The sequence below is a fragment of the Echinops telfairi genome, unplaced genomic scaffold (assembly GCF_000313985.2).
Source record: "Echinops telfairi isolate 266 unplaced genomic scaffold, ASM31398v2 ScPeMD7_3509;HRSCAF=4178, whole genome shotgun sequence".
Taxonomy (NCBI): domain Eukaryota; kingdom Metazoa; phylum Chordata; class Mammalia; order Afrosoricida; family Tenrecidae; genus Echinops; species Echinops telfairi.
Genome location: NW_022107407.1, coordinates 16,042,346 through 16,066,494, shown reverse-complemented (window position 1 = coordinate 16,066,494; position 24,149 = coordinate 16,042,346). Strand labels below are relative to the sequence as shown.

The following is a 24,149-nucleotide window of genomic DNA, read 5'->3' as shown; positions in this document are numbered from 1 at the left end:
ATGTAATAGATTGTGTGCTGGTGTTGGTCAAGGCAATTGTGTAGAGTGGGGGTAGGGTGGGGCTTAAAGATAGTAGAAGACTTGAGGAGGGGATGCCTATTGTTGAAGGGAGGGTTAGGATTTGCTAAGGTGTGGAGAAGGTTAGGAATTGTTGTAGCCCAGCAGATGACCTTGATAGGGAAATATTCTTGTATTCCTAGGAAGGCCAACCTGGTTGTAATTACTCTTTTGTGAACAGTGAAAGATAAGTGGATATTTGGTAAATTGCACATCTGTATACACCTGTAATACTGTTGTATTCGTGTGTGGTGTTAGATCATAAATTACATTGGATAGTTCAGTGCCAATCTACATATAATATATAAGGCTTCTTTTGTATAATAGAGCTCAAAAAAACTGAACAAGCCTTATAATCCATGTAGCTGAAATTCATTAAACGCTAGGCCTTGAGTGACCAGGGAAAGGGTTATTGTGTGCTTCTGATGTTCAGCCTTCATTACCAAGATAGAAGAACTGACATCATAAGAAAGGTTAAAAAATAAAGGTTTTTCAGTAGCTTGAGATGTATTGGGTTATGTATCCACTTGTTAGATGCTCACTTCAAACAGTTTCACTTACCATGAAGCCTGGTTATCAGTAGCCCCTTATTATAATCTTTTTTTTTTTTTTAATAAAGTGAATTGGATTGCCATCTATGCCCATACGTCATTAGATTAATGCATAAAAGCATGCAAAATACCACCTAGGAGGATGCTAAAAAATAAATAACGTGGACAAATTAAGTATGCTTACTTGTATAAAATTGTTCAATATACATGGTACATGTGAACATCACAGGAGACTTAAGTTAACTACTGCCGTGTAATTAAGTATTCAACAGTTTAATTTTGTTGTCTCATTTTGAATCCTGCATTTAGGTTTATGAAAATCCTTATAGATGATGGAAAAATTATTTGAGCAATAATAATGGGGTATATTTTAGGCGTATTTTTGGTTTACCTGTTGTTAACACTGGATGCTTATGTTTTGTGAATGACCAGAAGGCAGTCTCAATGTTGTATGTTTATCACAGTGACACAGCGCTCATTTTTTATACTCTATTCCTATTAGATTAACTATCACTTCCCACAGCCATGAGAAACAGGAATTTTAACCCGGTAGTACTCTAATTGGCTGTTTACTAAATTAGAATTGCTAAGAGCTGATGCTGTGAGAGCATCTTCAGCCTAGGCCTTTGTATGGCTGATATGTACGATTGTTTACCAATAGTCATGGTAAAGGACTTGTGAGTCAGTCGTAATAATTAGCTGGGCTGAAATTTGATGGCCATCATCTGTTCTAGGACATGTAGAGGGAAGAGATTGCCTCTGTCATTAGTGAGTTATCCAAATGAAAATTTATTTTGACCAATTTTGTTTTGAAGGACTTGTTTGCATTTGTTCAATGCCACAGAGACTTGCCTTTTGAAAAGACTAAATTTTTTCAGTTAGTGCCTTCTGTGGACTAGTCTTTGTGATGAGAGTTGATCATTGTTTCCACTTAAAATGAGTTGCTGCAATAGGTGAGGTAGTATTTGGATCACTTTTAAAAGTTCATGTCAGTGTTTTGGTTCTTTTACATTTTTCCTTTCTTATTTGTTAATTTTTCCTTTTGATTTTGGTTTTTGTTCCGTTTTGCTTTACTTATTTACTTTCAGTTTTAGTTTCTGTAGGGGTGTTTTGGGATCTTTATGGCCTCGCAGCATATCTGGCTGGCCATATTTAGTCTGCGCACTAATTATTAGTTGGCCCAGTTGAGTCTTATTTTGTGCTCTCAGTTCTTTTAGTCTGGTTTTCTATTTTTGTCCACTGCTTGTGTTTTAGTTCATGAGAGATTGTTATTCTAATGGGCCGGATTTTAATCCGTGTACTAAATTTTAGTCTGCAGACTAAAAGTAATCCGCGGATTATTTATTTTTTGTAAACTAGTTCATTCCCCCACTGGAAACTATCCTACAAGAATGTTAAATTCTCTTAGAATAGCCAAGGGAACTCACAGCTACTGGTGAGTTCTGACGTTTTGGTTCTCAATACCTAGACATAATAGACCTGCAACCTCCCTGTGGATTTGGCTCTTTATGCCTAGGTGTTGGTGTATGTTAGCATATGTATCACCTGTAACTGTGACTGACCCTTGGTTGGACTGCTCATTCTATATAGTCTTGTTTAGCTTTTGGTGGGTGAATTGGTCATACTTGCAGTAGAATTGTGTTGAATTTGTAATGCTCAAAACATAGGATTTTTTTTAAATGAGTTATTCCAAAAAGGAAATGATGTTCTGTATTTCCCTAAGTAATGGGTGCAAGGGTACAAGGGGGCAAAGCCCACAATAGAAAATTAAGTTATACCCGCACTCCTGAGGTACTGCGTCAATTTCTTAAAGGGTCCTAAGGAAATGAGAATGTCAGCAAATAAACATCTCTAGCAGGGAAGTCAATCCAAAATGAAGAATAATCCGCGGTGGCCTGATCTGTTCTTAGCACACACAAATTGAAAATAATCTGGCTTGAAATCTATAGTAATACAAACTAAATATATTATTGCTTTCTTCTTATCACTAATATTTTAGTGAAAAATGTTTATACTGTGTCTCTGGAACACATGAATAGAGAAAAATTAGCATATTGGGAACTCACATGCCTTTACAAGGAAGCTTATATGCCCCCTTCCCAGTCATGTGTCTGACAGTGAATCAAGGTCATAGAGGACCAAACACTTTACTTTGGGAACTTTACTTCTAGATTTCATTTTGATTTTAACTTTTTTTGGTTTTGTATTTTTTTAATAAACACACTGGCATTGGAACATAACTAACCAAAATTAAAATGTTTCTTTAGTGTGCCTCACCATTGCACAAATCAAAAAAATTTTTTGCATACACTGTGGTGAAGTAATTTTCAAAGCTTGGACTTGCTACTGTGGAGACTAATGTTTAAAGTTTATAACTGTATAAACATTTTCTATGATGTCCCCCACACTATGGATTTCTTATAACATTGGATATATTTTTCCTTGCTGGACTATTCTCTTTTGGATTGACTTCCCCTGTTTGGATTATTTCACTGCATTCTCATCTTTAGGATTCGTCAGGAACAGGACATTTCACCTCAGGAGTGCGGGTATGTACTTAATTTTTTTCCCCAAAAAATTTCAAGGCAGGTCTATAAAACTAGGGGAAACTTATTGAAAGACTAAATTCGTTCTTAAAATCTAGTAATGAAAATCCTATGGGTAGCTTTGATTTCCATTTTCATTCATTGTAAAATTTTGCTTATGGTATAGAATGTTAATCTCCTGTGTGATTCATTGACATCTACAGTGGAATTTAGGAATTGTCGAAATTTAAAATCATTTTTTTCCTTCCTTTTAAATCATCATAAGAATAAATATTGATGAAAATCCATAAAACCAAAGATTCTGAGTATTTAGCCATTTAAATGAACAAGGAGTGAAACAGCAGCAAGTTCGTTAGTTGTTAGTGTTCTTTCCTTTAGACACAAAGAAAATTCAGAACCTTTCTAGTTTGGCCTGTAACTTGGAAGTTACATACTACCACATGTATATTATGATCAGAAATCTGAACTCTGAGAGGTACTGGGTTTCAACCCCCCATAGTTTTCCAGTTAACTCCTGTCCACAGAATACTGAACCAAGACTTTTCTCATCAGGAATTTCTCAAAGGTTTTAAAATAACGGTGGATGCATTTTTAAAATCTTGATTTTAATGTAGGCTATTGGAACAAATACTTTATTTTTCCCTCTTTGACTCAGTGAGTTAAGGTTTCTTGATAAAACAGGCTAGCATATGTCTTAGTACCAACACAAATGATCATGAGAAACCAATCAGACACCAAAAAGATAGACCAAACCACAGGCAACTCCGGGCTATCGAGTCTATTCAACTCCCAGTAGCCCTACAGCACAGAGTAGAACTGACCCTTTACATGCCCCGTGGGTTTCCAAAGGGGCACATTGTTATGGGAGCAGAAAGCCTTCTCTCTCTCTCGTAGAGCAGGTGGTGGGTTTGAACCACTGATCTTTGGGGTGAGCAACCCAATAACCTGGAACCCACCATGCATCTAAAAAAGTTTAGGTGGCTTTTTTTAATAAGCCAAAAATAGACTTATAATACTAGTTTATGAATAGTTTTAGCACAGAATATTCCTTAATATAACATAATATTTCATCACTTCAGTGCACTCACCATCCAACCTATCTGACATTTGAATGTTAGCAGGTGATTTTATACACTCCAATATTGGTGGAAATTTTGGGGTTTACCTTACCTAGAAAAATAAAACCCATATACTGGCAAATAAATTCAGATAGCCCTATAAGATAAAAAATGAGTTAGTAATTTTTCTAAGTGTTCCCCTCTGATTATTTTCTTTCATATTCTGGGTTGGATCATGGACTTTAAAAGCAAGAGGGTGAAATGATCAAGGACAGTAGAAGATCCAAAGTCCTACAATAACCATCCGATTTCCTTGAGTAAAACAAATCAAAGCCCTCAAAAGAATAAAGAGACAGCAGCTCTTGACATTATAGAGAACCTTCTGACAATAAATTAAAACCTTTTAAGGTTTCAAACATTCATAAGGTTCTACTCAACCCACCTTCTTAATTTCCATGAGGGATATCTTTATCACTAATAAACTTTGTGTAAAACAAAAGCAAAAATAACTGTTTGTGCTGAAGAAAGTATTCCTATAAATAATCTCTTAAATATCTAAATGAACTATGTCGTAATTAATCCTGCTTTCAGCCTTAGTGAATAGCCAGTTCTTCCATGAGCCATTCTCTATAGGAAACGTTCCATGGTCAAGTTCTCTCTGCCTCCTCGTAATTCAAATCTCCTTTCCTCACAAGTGGAACTCCTTACTTTCATTTCCACATGCCGCCTTCTCTGCCTGTGTCTAGTCATCTCCATCTTTTGCCCCTTTGATTTGGTTGCATGTTCTTGCTATCAGAGGGTATATGTTTCCGGTTTTTTTTTTAATCTCAAAGATTTCTATCCATCTGTTTGTGTTTATTTCTATTCTCTTTCTATATGTATTCTTTAGCTGAAGTATAAAGTATGTTTTCATAAACTAATGTGTTTGGTCTTAAGACGTAAATGAGTAGAAATCTTTGTTTCTTTAAACAAATCATTCACATGTTAATTCAATGTAGCCTTCGGTTGACCTTTTTTCTGTAGGTCACTGGCTTTTAATGAATTATACTTCCTTGGTTAAAACCTAGAGTTTTCATTCGTATGTCAAATAATCTGGCCAGATTCGTGATAACGGCCACTTGAAAAAGCAATGTCAGAGATTCTGCCAAATTCTAGATAATCAAGGGCTTCTCCAAATAATGATGGGGTCTGTTCATAACACCAAATAATTAGCATTTATAATTCTAGAGTAATCAACTTTTATAAAAAGATGTGATTGCCAAAATTGAACCAGTACTTCCTCTATCAAGAATTATTCTATGAAAAATCATGCAAAACATGCAACCTTTCATGTACTGCCACGGTAATCAAAACCTAGAGTAAAAGAAAAGAAAATATGTTCTTCTAGTTTGGCTTTGCCTCTAGGTCCTAGCCTGTTATTTTTGTATGCATTATGATTATATCATTGGTTATACTGCTTTTTGATGAGTATATTTCTATTCTGCCACGTCCCCCAGTTTTTCTCTTGGCTCTGTTCTTAATAATCTTTAATTAACCACTCACCTCAGTGTGGTGAGTCATAAGCAGTTTACTTTCCCTTATAGAAGGCTCCTATCATCCTTTGTGCATGGTGGGAATTGACTCAGAACTCAGGGGTTATTTGCTTAGATTCCTGTAAGAAAATATTAATTGTTTGTTCCTCCACCTTTTTTTTTTTTTTTTTTGCTGTTGTTCTTGTTACTGCAGGTCTTCCGACCCCGAACTCCACCGGAGGCAATTGCACTGTGTAGCCGCCTGCTGGAGTATACACCAACTGCCCGACTGACACCACTGGAAGCTTGTGCTCATTCATTTTTTGATGAATTACGGGACCCAAATGTTAAACTACCAAATGGGCGAGACACACCTGCACTCTTCAACTTCACCACACAAGGTGATTTCAAATACTTAACTTTTGTACGGTTTCTATGAAGTTGCACGCTGGTTATGAAGGGACACTGCTAATTAAAATCTGTGAGAGACAAAAAGGCATACATTAAGTACTTAGTATAAGTACTTAATGGGAAACAGCCTTTCTCATCACTTGTTAAGCCTTGAATATATGATTTTGTACAAAATAGTGACAGATAAAAATTTTCAAATTGTCATAGGTTCTCAAATTGTCATATTAATCTCATAGATTCATTCTTTGCATGTGAGAAGAAGTTCTAGGAATTTTATCAGGTGAAGTCATTGATAGAACTATTATACAGTTTGGGCTTTATGTTTGTATCAGAAACTTGGAATATTATCACGACTTGCTTCCCAAGGATTTATAATCAAGTTTTAAACCGGTAAATATATTGATCGCTATATGTACGTGAATTCAAATCATTTACCTACAAAAGGAGGACTGAGTACTATAAATCTCTTATGAAATTAGCAGCAGATGTACAAAAATTAGCACCTTAGCACCATTGCTGCTGGTGAGAAAACATTGAAAGAGAAACAGGTATAGTCCTTACCATTTCTGTATTTACTTTTACTTTCTCCCTGATTAAGGCCTTACGTGTTTCAGTCAGCCACACTGCTTTTGATGATTTGATTTTCTCTTTAAATTAAGCATACAAATTACACAGTTCTTTGCAGTTGGGCTAATGTAGGACATTGTATTGCCCATGTGTTAAATGCGAAAGACCTTAGTTGATAGTGAAATGGACTTGTATGTTGTCACAGTTATGTAGGGCTTCTGTAACAAAAGTAACAAGTCGATGGTGTTAGCAAAAGTGTTCTCTCATCAGTTAGGAGCCTAGATGTCTGCATTCAGGGCTCCAGCTCCAGCAAAAAGCTTTCGGTGTAGGATGAAGGTCCTTTCAGAATTTGTGACTCTGGTATTCCTGGGACATGTGTCTTGGCATCAGTCCTCCTGGGTCTAGGAGCGTCTCAGTACAGGGAATGTGAGTCAAACGGGTGTTCTCTGCTCACTTCTATCCCCTTTTATCTCTGATAAAATACAAGGTGATAATAACCAAGTCCCTAAGTAGCTCCCGAGACTTGATTACAAAACTGCCGAACTACTGTAGATCATGGCCCAATCAAGTTGACACATACTTTGAGGTACTGTTTAATCCATGACATTCTACCCTCTGACCCTCTCCCCCTAAAAAATTCATGTATTTGCCACATGCAAGACACTTTCTCCCCACCATACTGTCCCCCAAATCTTCAATTCCCAAATTCAATCTTGAGGCAGAATTCCTCATCAGCTGTGAATCTAGAATATAAATGATCTGCTTCCAAAGTATAATGGTGGAACCAGACATGAGGTAGGCAGTTCCATTACAGATGGGGAAAAATTGGAGGGAAAGAAGAATTAATGAGCATTAAGCAATTACAAAACCCAGCAGAACAATTTGCGTTAAACTCTCGAGGCTTGAAAATAATCCTCTGTATTCTGAGACCTACTAGGCAGTGGCCATGCCCTCCTGACTGGGTATTAGTCATGCTTTCTGGATTCTGGTGGAGACTCCTTGGCCTTAGGCTTCAGCTCTACCTACCAGTCCCTCCCACCTGAATGGCAACTCTGTGCCTCCAGCTTGGGATGGCCCCATTTTCCTAGACCAGCCGAGTGGTGACCCAGTCCCATCAGCCTCAGCAAGCCATTTCCTTCTACTCCTTCAGATGGCAGCTCTGCCCCCTCAGCTTTGGGTAGCAGATCTGGTTCCATCCCCCTGGCATTTATAATGGTAGCCTTACACTCCAAAACTAAACTGCCCTATGGCCCCACCCTTGGAAACCCAGCATTCTGTGGCCCTACCATTTGAGGCCCCAGAGGTTGTGGTCCTACCTTTCAGACTGAGGCAACTCTGCCTCCCATTCTCTTTGTCTCTTCAGCTTCGGCTTCCTAGTTCCTTGGCTTCTCAGCCCGAGGCCTATTGTGTTAACCCAGCCTTTCTTCTGCTCAGGAAAGTATTTTAAAGTTCTTTAGGGCTACCTTTTCATGCTCAGAGGTACCCCGCCCTACCAGGAAGCCCATAAAGTATTCAGCTCTATCATTCTTTGGATTAGCTCTTATGCCATCTCCAGCCGGTCTCTTGGTTCTGCTACTGCTGCTTCCTGCCATCCAAGCTATCTCTGGTGGTACAGCTCTCCTCACTTCCTTTTACTGCTCAAAGCAATCTAGACTTTACTATTTAAAAAAAAAAAGGAAAAAGCCAAACTCACTGCCATGGAGTCAACGCCAACTCATAGCAACCCTATGGGATAAAGTAGACCTGTCCTGTGAGCTTCTGAGGCTGTAACTGTGAAAGGGAAAGCCCTGTCTTTCTCTCACAGAGAGGCTGGTGGTTTCAAACTGCTGACCTTGCTGATCACAGCCCAACTTGTAACCACTATGCTACTAGGTCTCCCCACCTCTATTCAAAACTAATTCCACCTTGTGTTAGAGCAGGGCCCCACTTCTGATACTAACTTCGGTCTTAGTTATTGAGTGCTGCTATGTAACAGGTGGATGGATTTCAAATTTATTCTCATAGTTAGGAAGTTTGGAGTTCAAATTCAGGACACTAAGTCTATGGAAAGCCTTTCTGTCAACTTATAGAGAAGGTGCTTGTCTCCTTTCAACATCTGTGAGCTCGGCAACCCTTGGAGATGTCCATGTGTCTTGGCATCAGTCTCCTCCTGGGTCTAGGAGCATCTCAGCACAGGCACCCATGTCCCAAAGGATGTGCCCCCTCCGTTCTCCTTTCCTGACGATGCTGAAATCCCTCTCTGCCGGCTTCCTCCTCATGACTTAGCAGGTGATGCCTTGAGCTGCTAAACACAAAGATCATGCTGTGAACCTACCAGCTCCTGGGGAGAAAGGTGAGACCACTGACTCCTTAAAGATTTACAACTTCGGAATCCCACAAGGGCAATTCTGCTCTCTCCTATCGGGTTGCTCTGAGTCAACTTGAAGGCAGAAAGTTGGGATTTAGGTTTGGATCAGGGCTGTGACCTGAGTAAGGATGGCAACTTAAGTAACAGTGATGCATCCCACCCAAATCTGCTTTGTTAACAGAAGCACAACCTAATCCTTTTAAACGTAATGTCCTGCCTTACTAACCACTCCAAACCACCACCACCACCACCAGCACCCCACAAAATTCAGTGCCCTGAAATCAGTTCTGCCTCATAGGCTGTAAATCTTTAAGGGAATAGAAAGTTTCCTCTTTCCTTGCTGAGCCGCTGTTGGGTTTAAATGGATCCTTCTAACCAAACCCACTGCCATCAAGTTGATTCTTATTCATAGTGACCACATCTTCTTCTGAGGATGAAATTCCAGCCTGGATTTCTGGCAGCTCCCTGTCAATGTACTGCTGCGACCATTGTTAAACCATTCAAAATCTTTCAGAAGATGTGGAATAAGGAATATCATTGCTGATGTCAGATGGATCTTGGCTGAAAGAAAAGGCTATCAGAAATCCTTACTTAGTTTTATTGACTATGCAAAGGCATTTGGCTAAGTACATTGTAACAAAAAGAATAAATACTACGTAGCTTAAAATCAGGAAAGGTGTGCTTCAAGGTTGTGTCCTCTCACATACTTATTTAGTCTGTGTGCTGAGTAAATAATCAGAAACTGGATCATAAGAAGGATACAACATTAGGATTGGAGGACGACTTATTAACAATCTGCTGTGTGCACATGACACAACCTGGCTTGCTGAAATCCAGGAGGACTTAAAACACTTTGCTGATGCAGATCAATGACTGCAGGCTTCACTATAGATTACAACTTAATGTAAAAAACAAAAACCAAATACAAGAGCTCTTTAAAGTGTTGAAAAACAAGTGTGTTACTTTGAGGACTAAGGTGTGCCTGGCCCAAGCCATGGTATTTTCAATAATTTCATATGTAAGTGAAAGTTGGACATCGATTAAAGAAGATTGAAGAATTGATGCATTTGAATTATGAACCAACAAGTTTGTCTTAAAAGAAGTACAGCTAGAATGCTCCTTAGAAACAAGGATGGTAAGACTTCATCTCATGTACTTTGAATGTGTTATCAGGAGAGAGCAGTCCCTGGAAAAGGACATCATGCTTGGTAAAGTTGAGGGATGGTGACAAAGAGGAAGACCCTTGACAAGATGGATTGACACAGTGGCTACAACAATGGGCTCAAATCTAACAATTGTGAGGATGGCACAGGACCGGCAGTGTTTCCTTCTGTTGTGCTAACAACCACCACAAAGAAGATACAGCAAATTGAAAAATAATTGTATATGGTAGCATATAAATTCTTAAAATTTACTTTTAATGGAGTCAAAATTCACCTAAGAGTTTTAAAAAAACTTAATAGTTCAATAACATTTAGTACAAGCTTGCTCAGCCACCATCTTTGTCAAATTCCAAAATATTTTCATCACCTCAAAAGAAACCCATGTATCCCTTTTGCCACAACCCCTTTCCTCAGCACTTGGCAACTCCCAGTCTGTGTTCTAGGAACTTACCTGTTGTAGCCCTTTCGATCTTATTAATCCAGTCATACATATGTGACCTTTTCCGCCTGACCTATTTCACTAACGCAAAAATAAGTCACTGCCATCAAGTCAGTTCTGTCTCTTATCAGAACAGGGTGGGACTGCCCCTGTGGGCTTCCGAGACCGTGACTCTTCCCAGGACTGTACAGTCTTCTCTTTGCCCTGCAGAGCAGCTGGTGGTTGGGAACTGCTAGCCGCTCTGCCAGCAGGGGCTCATTCTCACTAGCCTTATGTTTCCCGGGGTCATCATAGTATAGCATATATCAGTACTTCGTTCTTTTTGCCCTCAATTAATACTACCATATTTTGGCTATTCTTTCATCTGTGAATGGATATGTGGATCCTTTCTTCCTTGTGGCTGGTGTGAATAGTGCTGCTCTGAGTAGTCATGTTTAGGCATCTGTCTGAGTTCCTCTCTGTCTTTTGGGATCTAATCTTGGCAGGGGTATTACTGGCTCATACTGGTAACTAGTAGTTATGTTCTTCCCCACAGTGGCTGCAATTTTACATTCCTACCAGCAATATACAAGGTTTCCAAATTTTCCACATCTTCACCAACACTGAATACTAGGTTTTTAAAAATATAGCTATTGTCAGAATTGCACTGAGGGGAAGAAGGACTGTCGAGCAGTTTCTTTGAAGCACCCTCTCACCTCCTTACCAGTTCTGACACCGGCCTTCTCTTCCATGGCAATCTTTTACATCTCTGCTGGGTTCAGTAACTTTTTACACAAACCACACAGAACCCACAGACAATACTCATGATTGTGGGGGTCTATTAGAGACCTTAAGAGGTTATAATTCAAAACCAGAAATGCTCAGGACAGCCTTTTCCCAGCCCCGCCTGCTGGCATGCCCTTCTCTGGTCTTTGGCCACTTAACCCTCTGCCTGCTTGGGCAATGGTACAAAGTTCTTTTAAGGCTGCCAATAAATAAGCCTCAGTTTAAAGGCAATCAGCTCCAGTCCCGAGGGTCAGCAGTTAAGTGCCTGGAGGCATCCCACTCCACAAGCAAGCCTTCTGCCCAAAGGCACTCAGCTTTGCTGGATCTGTGACCTAGAAAGCCCACCCTTTTACTTGTTCTTTACTTCTTGGGTCTCCTGCTGCCACTTCCCTGTCACAGCTCCCTGTCCTGGATCGAGAAGGTGCAGTGCACCAGGGATATAGGGATCTACAGGACACACTCTACTTTTGCTGCTGCTTTCTTGATGATCCTGAGATCCCTTTGCTTGAGGTGGTTCATTTTATACTCAGTCCCCATGTTAGAGTTTTAAGTTTTTGCCTGTCAGTTAACTCTGTTAGCAGGCACAGTTGACTCTTAAAATCCTGTCAACATCTTGTTCTACCTTCTCTTACCTAGACATATCAGGAAAAAGTTAGTTGGTGGAAATTATATGAATTCCACAATGAATCAAGTGATTCATTGCACCACCGCCATCCAAGTAGATGTATCTCATGGTGGTTCTAAGTTTTTTTGTAATAAAGTAGATCAGGACTACTACTAAATGCTATCTGCCTATGTTCTATTTCCTAAATTATATTCATAAAACATTAACATGAAAATAAATTGGCATAGATTGTAAAGAATGGTCTTGTAAATGTTGGGAGACCTTTTGTGTAGACAGTTAGCTAATAGAATCAACCAACTCTAATATCCATCGTGACTCTCCAAGTTGTCATGTGAACTCAAGTTTTGGCACATGCTTTTTAAAAATATTCCATTTAAAGAGGTATAAAAAGTTTAAGTTTTATTCCTACATACCTAATATTGAAAAGCCTGATATTTTTAGATAAAGATTATTTCATTTTGGTATTTCAAAATGCTATTTGCAACAACGGGCCCAAACATAAAGACAATTGTGAGGATGGTGCGGGAGCGGGTGGTATATCGTTTTGTTATACAGAAAATGCCGAGTTGGAACCGGCTTGATGGCAGTCAACAGCACACTCTTTGCCTGTGTCAGATAGAAGTATGACTGTGTGTCCGAGCATGCAGGTCTCTGAAGGTAGGCATGTATTTGGGTGCATTTTGTTTAGACATGATGTCCAGTCCCTGCAGCCATCAGAGGTTATGTGATGATGTAGATAGATACATGAGTCCATCGACCTATTCAAGTGGGCTTTATTATGTAAAACAAAATGTATTTAAGTTTGATGTACCACTTTGAGATTATGGCCTTTTTTTTAAGTGTTAAAATGTCTTGTTTCAGCAGCCATTTTTAAAATGGAGTTGTGGTCACATAGTGTAACTTTCTCCCTGTCTTCAGTCAGTATTAGTCTTAAACTGTCTTGCTGTATAGGGACACAGCTGTCTAGGTGTGTTATTTGATGTCATTCTGTTTAATCTCCTGTGTTCTCATTTTGGAAGAGTATTTCCGAATAGTGATCTTGTTTATTACTGAGGCATAGATGTAACTTGTGCAGATACATATATCAGAATAAGACAAGGTAATACAAGGGACGGAGGGAGAACCAAGTTCCCAGATGATTGATTGTATGATCGTTTGCAGTCCAGACAGAAGAAGCACTGAGGGAGTGAGGTTGGAAGGCAGGGAATATTAGTGATAGTCTCTTGTGGTGTAGACAATATAAAACTCCTCTATTCTTACAGCAGAGTTTTGATGAAATCTACACTAATTCATCAAAATAAAATAAAGATAATCCCTGATCCATATGTAGGAGGTGCTTTGTAAACGTTCGAATGAATGGTGCATGCCACTTTAAATAAGTAATATTAAATTAAGTATTTGTGAATTTATGCGAGCAGTATTTACTGGGCATTTTTAATGTGCCTTGTAATTGTTTTATAGTCATTTAAATTAGTAGTTAGTAAGCCCTGCCATATAAATAGAACTGGGATGATTGAACACTTCAAGAAAAGATAATGTTGTATTAAAATAAAACTTACAACAAAGCTAACTGTAATTTGTTTATTGCTATGCCAAGGGATAATTAGTTAAAATGGTCATTAGTATTGCCCTCATATAATTAAAACCAAGTGCTACCATAGTCATCTAGGAGGAAAGAGGTGAGCAGAAGAGAAAACTTTGAGGTCCTTCCAACCTCCTTGGTTCATACGCAGGAGAGTACCAGATGGAGGCTTTAATGTGCTAGAAGGCCCTGACTAACAGTATCACACGGGGTCAAATATTGGAAACACCCCTGTCTCCCTGTCATTGGATCTCAGGTTGGCCAGACCTTAGGAAGCAGGTGGAACCAGGAAAACTCACCATTGATAAGTATCCCTTATTGACTATTCCAAAGTTAGAATATAAATGACATTGTTTTATATGTTTAAAGGTGGTCGCCTAACTTCACCGTACACATTCCCCATAGTCTACCAAGTTTTTATGATGTTTTACCAGATGTAACAAGCTTAGCAAGTATATTGTCCCTTTAGGATATAAAAGAATTGGAATGGGGATGAGGCCAAGGTGGGAAGAAGGGGCGGGATGGATAAGATAATCAATTAAATAAAATCGTATCATTTAGTGAGCCCTGGTGGTGCTGTGGATTAGGAGTTGGGCTGGTAACAGCAAGACGGTGGCTCAAATCAACTCGCTGTTCTCGGGGAGAAAGACGAGCTCCAGTAAAGATGTACAGTCTTAAAAACACTACATATAGGGTCAGAATTGACTTGGTGGCATTGGGAGGTTTTTTGTTTTTGTCTACTCCTCTACCAAGTGGTAAAATTATCGGAGAGAATGGAAACGTGGTGAGGAGATAAGGGGGAGTGATGACATACTGACTAGACCAGCAGAAGCAGTAATTTCAGAACTCTGAGGAACTGATTGAGAACTGAAAATAGTGTATTTGGAGCAGCCAGAGAACAACATGCAGACTCAGGCAAACAGGCAAGCTTATTTGAAGATAAAGAAAGCAGGCAATAGACAGAAATGTGGTCCCAGAGCACTTAGTAAGGAAAAGACAGTAAAAGACACAAAACCAGAGGGAGATGGGAGCAGGATCAAAGAAAGGTATTTTTATTTTTTAAGTGTAGGACTGTGTTACAGAACAGAAAGTACCACAAATGGGAGTAAGAATAAGTTGGAGATGGGCAACAAACGCCAATTTTTCAAAGGAGGATTTATGCCACCTTTGAAAGCAGTTGGCTAGTTATTTATAGAATGTTTTGTAACTTATTATGTATGGTAATTAAGAGGTTCCATGATCTTGGTAGCACTGATTTTTTAAAACCTATTTTCCCACTAAAGGAATTCCCATAAGTATAGCCAGGTCCCCTACATATGTGCCTTTTTATGTCTTAGACATTTTCTTTCTAGCCCACGCCCACATTTGAAGTGAGAATAGTATTTTAACTACCACATATAATTGAGTATAAGCTGACCTGAATATTAGCTGAGGCACCTAATTTTACCACAAAAAAATGCATTAAAAATGCTGGGAAAACTGGGCTTATACACAAGTATATCTGTACCTAAAGGTGAAGACGTGTCTTCTTTCTCCTGTACCTGCTTGCAGTGAACGGTGGCCATTTAGGACTCGAAGCCCTCTGCCCTGTGACTTTCCTCCTTTGTCAGCCGCTCAAACCAGTATTGAGGTCTGGGGCTAAGGAATCTGGAGGGGGTTTGTTTTTTTCCCTCTTAAGCCTTCCTTTTTTTTTATTTTTTTAACTACCTCCTACCCCTAGAGTATCTTCTGATACTATCCTCAAGTTATTATGAATCCTGAGTTGAAAGTTTTTGAGTTTTAGACTTATTATAATTCATAGTAGCAATGATAACTTCCCAGGCTATCCCCTGTATTCTGGTTTGTTTGTTTTTTAAGAAAATGGCATGAGAGGTCTTTATAAGCAAATGAACCTAAGGAGAAATTTGGGTCTAAATAAGTATATTGTTCTAATAGAGATAAAAAGTGAGAACTGGAACTTTTTTTACTATCCAATAAATTGATGTCAGAATCATTATAAATTGTCTAAAGCCAAACACACTGCTGCTGAGTGGATTCCAACTCTGCCCTGTAGGACAGAGGAGAGCTGCTCCATAGGAGACCCAAGGCTGTACACCTCTGTGGAAGCAGACTGCCTCGTCTTTCTCTCTCAAAGGGGTTAGTGCGTTTGAAGCACCAACTTTTGGGTTGATGTGCTTAATCCATTAAAAAGATTCTGAAAGAGTAAAATCTCCAACCAATTGAGGTATTTGGTTCTGTTAATTAAAATTCTAATCTATTATAGTCAACTGAGCTGATAACCACAAGATCAGCAGTTCAAACTCACTAGATGCTCCATGGGAGAAGGATGAGGCAGGCTGCTCTTGTAATGAGTTATAGTCTTGGAAGCCCTATTCAGGGTCACTGTCAGTCAGAAGCAACTAGATGGCAGGGGGCTTGGCTTGATATCTTTGACCTAACACATTGTTTCATTTTCGGTGTGTTAGATGTGGAAGAATGGGTAGGTAGATTTTAAAAGAAGCCCACCAACTGCTCCCTGGGAGAGGCATGAGGCAGTCTGCATAATAACACAAGAGTGGATTTAGTTTGTTTCTGAATTAAAGTCTGACTTGGTTAATAAAGAATACCACATCCTGCATTCATACTTTTTAAAAAAAAATTAATTCCTAGGATAGTAAGGTCATTACCATGGATTTGTTTGATTGCCTAAGAAAAAGGTTGTGAGGGAAAAATTAGACTGATTAAAGTAAAATGGCATAGGATCTTCCGGTTTCTCAGTGAGAACCAAAAAGCTACGAAATTTTATTGTGATAGAACAGCATCTCTTAAAACTTGGCCTTTAGGGCATTGGTTTTTCAGCTGGATGATCTTCCTGTTGAAGAGGAAAAAGTAAAGCGTAATATTGTCTGTTTTGAAACTTTAATAAATCTTAACATTAGTTTATTCCTTTTCTTAACAGAATGCCTTATCATTAATGTCTAATATTATATAAAAGCTATTTAAGCACCCAGCTTTAATAAATCAACCTGGGTCTGTACATCAGAAAGTTACTGTGTTAAAACACTATTTCTTTACCAAGGGTGTAGGGGTTTGTGGAAAGAGGACTTACTGCTTAATAGGTGCAAGTACCTTTTGGGGTGATAAAATGTACAGAACCAAGTAGAGGTGATTGCTATATAATACTGTGAATGCACTAAATTATGAACTGTCAAAAAATTATACTCTAAAGGGGTTCTGTGGGATATGAAATTTGCCTCATTTGAAAAAAAACAATATTATCCAACTTTTTTTTTATCTAAGCCCTGTTAATTATCAAAATGTTTATTGTGACTTAGAGAATAATGTCTTCCTGTAGCTTGTATGGTTATATAAGTTATGCTTTCAAACTGACATTTGAGTGAAAATGAGTGTGTTAGTCTGGGTACTTTAGAGAAACAAATCCACAGCAACTCATATATAAGAGAAAGTTTTATATAAAGGTTAAGTGCACATCAAGAAAACATCCCAACGCAGTGCTGCCAAGGCCACAAGTCCAACATTAACCCGTATGTTCAACACCAGTCCACAAAGTCCTCCTCCACCTCATAAAACAGACGCAGTGATGCCGACTGCAGGAGGAAAGCTGAGTCAGTGAATGTGTAAACATCTCAGTGCTGGCAGGGATCTCCACACAGGTGCTCCAGCACCCAGGGCTGCATCGGGGTAGGTCCATGTGGCTTCTCCTCAGGGATGTCTTGCAGGAAGTGAGCCTTGCCAGCTAAAGCAGGTTATTAGCTAAGACAACTGCACCCTGGTCCAACCATCAGAAAGCAAGAGACCCGAGAACTAGAAAGGCGAGGCTCACCGAGCCATTTAATCCCTCTGCCCTTTAATTAACCCCACATGTGTTTATCGGCCAGGTTGGCACAATAGACTAACTACCTCAATGAGTAAACACCTGATGAATGCTGGAATAACAAGCACAAACCATGGTGACACCAGGCAAACCAGATATCCAGTTGAAGCATCAAAAATGAACATTAGGTGTTTTCTATACTGCTGTTTGCTGTCCTTCTATATCAGACTGAATATTATCTGAAATAACTCCCTAAGACTCATATATATAAATTGATTCTCTGAAGAAAAGCAGTCTGTTAAATAGTTGACAGAGGTGATCTTCCCAGCTGGAGGTAAAAAGCCTATTTCAAACTTTTAGAAATAAGTATTCGTAAAACTGAAAACCCTCCATAGGGCCTGCAAGACTGTAACTCATTACAGGAGCGGGCATTCTCATCTTCCTCCCACGGAGTGGCTGGTGGGTTTGAACCACTGACCTTGCAGTTCCAGCCAGGTGCTTAGCCCACAGTGCTACCAGGCGCTCCTAATAAATAGTCTTACTGAGCTAAAAATGAAATACTGTTGAACAGAAACATTTTACCTTTTAATAACAATTTAATTTTAAGCACATGTTTCTTAAATCCCATTTTCACCATCGTGAGGATAGTTATTCTCCACTTGTTGGGTTTTGACCCAACAGAGTAGTTGAGCAATGTGGTTCCATCTACCTTGAATCACCTTCTCTGTGCTATGACATCACCATCACCCTCAATCCCTGTAGTCAAAACTGTCAGATTAGTATGGGGAAACCTGATATAGTTAAGCTAATAAAAGATTGGAATCTGCTTACTCTCGAACTTTTGGCCACTATCTTCGCTCAAGGTGTACCTTTTGTTGTCATGCATGACTTAATTTGGGGAGATAAGAGCCTTTTCTGTGTACCCCAACATTTCTGCAGACTTAGTCTGTGAATTAATCCATTGAGATGTGTAAATTTATCATGTCTTCTCTGTTAAGCCAGCATTTTGATGTAATATGTTATGCTTATTGTTACTTATAAAGTTAAGAGTAGGCTCTAACATTTGTGTCTTACCTTTTCTCTAGAACTGTCAAGTAATCCACCTCTGGCCACCATCCTTATTCCTCCTCATGCTCGGATTCAAGCAGCTGCTTCAACCCCTACCAATGCCACAGCAGCCTCAGGTGAGAACACATAAGTCTCTTCTGTGAAAACATACTCTGCTTTTAAGCATGGCATGCTCACCAGTTCATTTTATTTTATGTGAGCAAGTCTCAAAAACAGCAAAGCCAAATGCATGGATGTGAAGGGAATGTTGGTTTTATTTCCAAAAACCACAACAGGACCGCATGAATACCAAATACGTAGTATCTCTGGATATTTTATTATAATGTTAAATTTTGTTCATCTTAGTTATTTTAATGCTTTCTTGCATTATATCTTGATTAATATGTGTCTAGTGAGATGCTTATGGCAGAAAACCGTCTGTACAAGTATAAAAGGAAACCATATCTGGAAGAAAACCCACTTTAATCCATCACGCTGAGGGTAAATTATACTGGTATACTGGAACAACAAAGTTCCAAGAAATAGAAAATATTGGCTGGTGTGATTTTTATCACTCAAAGAGGATAAAACTACAGTGCTAGTACATTTACGTAAGATTTAGGCCTGAATGTGACCAGACTCTTATCTACGCCTTACCCTAAAACGTGTCCGCTTTCAGGTTAGAGCTGCAGTACCCTAGTGGTCTCTTCACTGGTGGAGCCTGTTGGTGGGAATCACTGTCTTTACAGATACTCTCATACCATTCAAAGATGGGCTGGATACAATTTAAAGTAAAGTTAGAAATGTGATAGTAGCACAGTTAGGGCTTTCCCCATCCCCGGCCCCCCAAAAAGTAGATTTCAGGAACTGTCTTCATTTTCACTTACTTGTATAGCAAATTGAATTGGATCTGACCCAGTTTTGTATAAGGACATTTATGTTTCAGGAGATCAGAGTTCATCTTTCTAAAGGTCAGAGTTCATCATATTACCTGGCATTGAGTTGTTACGCTACTATCTTTTAAAGCAATGGTTGCTAACAATGATCTAAAATATTTCATTCTAATTCATGCCCTACTCTCTTTCTGGGGAAGGGAAGTGGATTTTCTAGTTCCAGAAGGTCTGTCATCAAGTGTGAGGTTGAAGTCAATTGAACTCTTGTTTTTTTTAAATCATTTTATTAGGGGCTCATACAATTTCTTATCACAGTCCATACATACATCAATTGTGTAAAGCACATTTGTACATTCATTGCCCTCATCATTCTCAAAACATTTCCTCTCCACTTGCCCCAGGCATTAGGTCCTCATTTTTCTCCCCACTCCCTTATGAGCCCTTGATAATTTATAAATTATTGTTTTGTCATATCTTGCCCTGTACTACTCTTGTTTTTGAATGGCATTGTTGTCCTAGAGTGATGTTGTAAAATTCAAAATATCTTTCCATTGTATGTTAAAAATTCTCATGCAGGTTTGTTTGGTGTTTTACTATGACCTACTTATTTAGAACAAAGGCTACATTGTTTAGATGGATTTATTAATAAGTGCCGTTGCAGGTTAGATTGTATTGATTGTTCAGAACTTTGTCCAGAACTAACACATTTACCTGTTGAACTAGCTGTCACTAGTTTTACTAGGCTCTGCTGTGGTTTTAAATAAGAGTTATGAGTGTTAAATGCTGGACAATTTAAAATTTTCTGAATGATTACAATTTTCTGATGATTACAACTAGTTCAGTTTCACACGGAAAGTTTGTTTTTTACAAATTGCCTAGTATAGCCTAGTTTAATATAACTTTTATGTTGATTGGTACCCATTTCAGTAGTTACCAAATATATATACACAAGAGAGAGTAATTGTGCTATATAAAGAGGCTACAAAGTTTGTGGAAAAACTCTCAAAACCCTTTCATACACACCCTTACAGCAATTGCAGTTAGATGTTGGAGTTGGATCATGAGAGTTGCCTTGAAAATTGGTGCAAATAAAGGTGTGAGGGAATTACTAGAGGAAGATCATAGGGTGAGCTCACAGCTAAAATTAGTCCAGGGGCATGTTTGCCTTGACTTCCTTAATAGTTACCAAAGAGGGTTTCAGATGTTCCTCTGAGCTTCCTAATAACTAAAGGAAACAGAAGTGTTTTTTGTTCAAATGACCTGTTGTCTGGATGAATAGCATGCTGGTGACTAAGGAGAAGCAGTGGTTTCTGGTCCTGTTATTTGGAAAATATTAAAATTTAGGGCCACCGATTAGGTACTATGAGATGAAATTCTCATCACATGCCATCGAGAAATGCAATGGTGAGTTTCATATGGTCAGTCTTTAAAGTGCCCTCAGTGTAAGACCACGACAGAACATTTCTGGGTCTGTGCCAAAGTATAAAGAAAGAAACTACTAGGCCATAAATGTATAGGCTTTAAAGACGTGAGAATGACGTTTTCATTTTTGAAGTTTTCAACATCAGAATTTCTAATCACCCAGCCTAGCTAGCTGCATCACCACCGTAATATACTCCCGAAATGGAATGTGCACCTCTAAGTGACTAAATTAGTTGACCTACTTGATCTAAGTCAACGTAATGAAGAGCATACACCAAAATAAAGAGTATGTATTTTAGAGCTGGAGCTACTTTTACTTTATAATGGTGAAACAGGAAATACTTGGCCACTCTCCATAGCTTGAGACTGCGCCTCCAAGTCATCTATAAATGTTGATAGATCATAATGATACAAATCTGAAAAAGAGATACAGCCTTGTTACCTCCATGGCATCTGCCCCCCTGAACCATTCCTGCTGTTGGCGCTCAGCATCACTAAAGCCCAGGCTGTGCAGCCATCAGAAGACAGACTCCTCAGTGAGTCTCAGAAATCTTTATGATGTTTGGACCTGACTCAAACACAAGGGTGTAGTTTTCCAAAACTGATGTTTATCTGAGAACAAAGCTGAATCCCAAAGTATATGAGCTAAGGCAGGAGAACAAAGCAGATTGATGGAGATGTCAGCAGCTGGGTCCACACTGACTGTCGTTCTATCAGTAGCCAAAATTATTAAATGACCCCAGAGAAAGGTTTTGTTAAATGGTAAAGCTACTGTAGGCAAAATGTTGTTTGATATTGTTTCTGGAAAAGCAAAGAAAGTAGACTTTTTCTTATTCGGATGGTAACTTAAAGTCTTATTGAGATTATTCTAGGAAGATGTGCTTAGTTGTTAGCCTCAAGCCTCTCCAAATGACCAATACATGAAATGTTACAATAAAAGTAATTGTTCTCTTTCTTAAAAATGGTACAACTTTCTTAAAGTTGGTGCATCTGTCAAGTTTGGTGATAACAATTCTGACAAAACTGCTTTTGCAGATGCTTAAACTCCTCTTTCCTGTGTTTTGTTCAAGGCTCAGGTAGTGATCGCAGCTAAAGTGGTCAAGGCCTATTGGAAAGCATTGCAGTCAGAGGTCATGTTTTCAGTCCACTGATTCTACTTTCATGGAATTTAAGACATTTAATAGAAGAAAAAAGTTATACATGCAGGGATATGCACAGGAATGATCTTATAATAACCAAGGAGAACCAGTGTGATCTGATTCCGTGTGTTGTAGAATTTTTATCTCAAGGCAACCATTGAAAAAACCATTCTGAAAATTTGTGGGTATTAAGGAAATAGCTCGTGTGGGTGAAATCCAGAAATCTAATCCGCCATGTTGGTAACACTGCCAAAATGTGTGTTTGCGGGTAGACAAGAATACAATACAAATATGCAAAGCAAAAACATTTATGTTAAATGGTAAGGTATGGCTGTTATAGTCTCCAAATATTTTTTTAAATACTTCTGTATCTGGAGGCATCATAGTTTGATCACAGCGATGGTAGACATGAGAACTTCTTGATAAACACGCATGCTGAATAGAAATACAATTTTTGTGTTCCCACACCCCTAGGGAAGTATTGACTTTTTGGGAGACCATCCATCTGGACAACCTAGAAAAATAAAAGAAACTATAGTGTTCCTAATCAATCATGAGTAGAGCCCCTTGGGCATTGGGGCACTAACTGCAGATTGATGGTTCAAATCCACCAGCCATTCAGCAGGAGGAAAATGAGCCTTGGAAACCCTATGGGACACTTCATCTCTATCACAGCTAGTCAGGAGAAGTGTACATAAAATAGCATTAGAGAGATGGGAAGGAGAGAGAGGTAATAAAGGAAATACGAGTATGAAATTATACTGAAACTTCCCAGGCATACTTATAAAGTTACACGCAAGACACAAAAGGCTTGGTATCTCTGAAGTATATTTTCTTTTACTAATATGCCAACAATAAAAAATGTTTTAATCAGTTGTGTAACTATTGAGAACTTGATGGTTTAGAGCAAGCAAAGACCTAGACCAGGGGTCCTCAAATTTTTTAAACAGGGGGCCAGTTCACTGTCCCTCAGACCCATTGGAGGGCCGGATTATAGTTTAAAAAAAAACTATGAACAAATTCCTATGCACACTGCACATATCTTATTTTGAAGTGAAAAAAAAAACAAACGGGGCAAAAACACCTGGCGGGCGGGATAAATAGCCGCATTTTGAGGACGCCTGGGTCCTAGACTTTTACTCTGATTAGTTGTAATTTATTTAAATTTAAATGCCACCTGTAGCTTACCTTTGCTTACCCAGCACCATCGAGTCAATTGTGACCCACAGCAACCTTAAAGGACAGAGTAGAACTTCCCAACTTTGGGTTTCCCAGACTAAATCCTTCCAGGAGCAGAACGCCTCATCTTTCACCCACAGAACAGCTAGTGCGCTTGAGCTGCTGACCTTACAAGTTAGCAGCCTAATGTGTAACCCATGATATCACCAAGGGCCCCGTAATGCCAGTGACCTGTGTAGCCAGCGGCTACCATGCTGAACGTGACGATTAAACCTTTGTCTCATCACAGAAAGTTCTGTTGGCTCTAGTGCTCAGCCAGACAGTGAGCATTTCTGTAAATTAAAAGACTTCCACGTTACGTAGAGCCAGTACAGAGTCATGAGGGTGGACAGAGCCTTCAGTGTTTCTCCTGTGTTTTCCTCTGGGCATTCCTCCCCGCCTGTTGTTTTCTCCACTTGTTTAAACCCTTTGATAACATTTGCTAAGGCTTAAATAAAGCAAGCTTGGAGGGATGTCAATTCAGAGGGACTGACCATATAGGATAGAGTGGAACTGCCTCCATAGATTTTTCCAAGGCTGGTGGCACTGTGGAATAAGCATTGGGTTGCCAACCACAGAGTCAGCAAGTTCACACTTTCCAGCCATAAAGATGTTTGCTTCTAATAAAGGTTTAAAGTCTCAGGAAGCCTATATAGGGTCAGTATCAGTCAGAATGTACTCTCTGGCAATGGTTTTGTTTAGTTTTTATGGTGGTAGTTGTTTTTTAATCTTTTAAGAGAACAGATTATTAGTTCTTTTACCACTCAGAGAAAAGACTTAAACCACACCAACCTTCTGGTGAGGAGCTAAGAACTTAACCATTGCACCAACAGGGGCTACTTGAGATATTGAACAACAGATATTGAATCTAGCAACTCTTAGAGATCTCTGGAGAGCTGAAGTAAAAAACAACTTACGTATCTGCTCCTAGGAAAATTGCATGTGTCAGATACAGAATTTTGTATAGAAAGTAAAAAACAACTTACGTATCTGC

At 39.0% G+C, this 24,149-nt stretch overlaps 1 protein-coding gene across 3 annotated transcripts in view; it reads left to right on the top strand.

Annotated features, from left to right (window-relative positions):
- GSK3B (glycogen synthase kinase 3 beta) overlaps positions 1–24,149 on the top strand; it is a 202,156-nt gene that overhangs the window by 170,611 nt on the left and 7,396 nt on the right. For 2 of the 3 annotated variants that reach the window (XM_045294219.1, XM_004709800.2), the window contains exons 9-11: positions 3,119–3,157; positions 5,938–6,124; positions 18,522–18,620. In XM_045294219.1, the coding sequence (XP_045150154.1) occupies positions 3,119–3,157; positions 5,938–6,124; positions 18,522–18,620 (325 nt within the window). The remainder of the gene's footprint in view (positions 1–3,118; positions 3,158–5,937; positions 6,125–18,521; positions 18,621–24,149) is intronic. The other variant, XM_004709801.2, reaches the window with a different exon arrangement.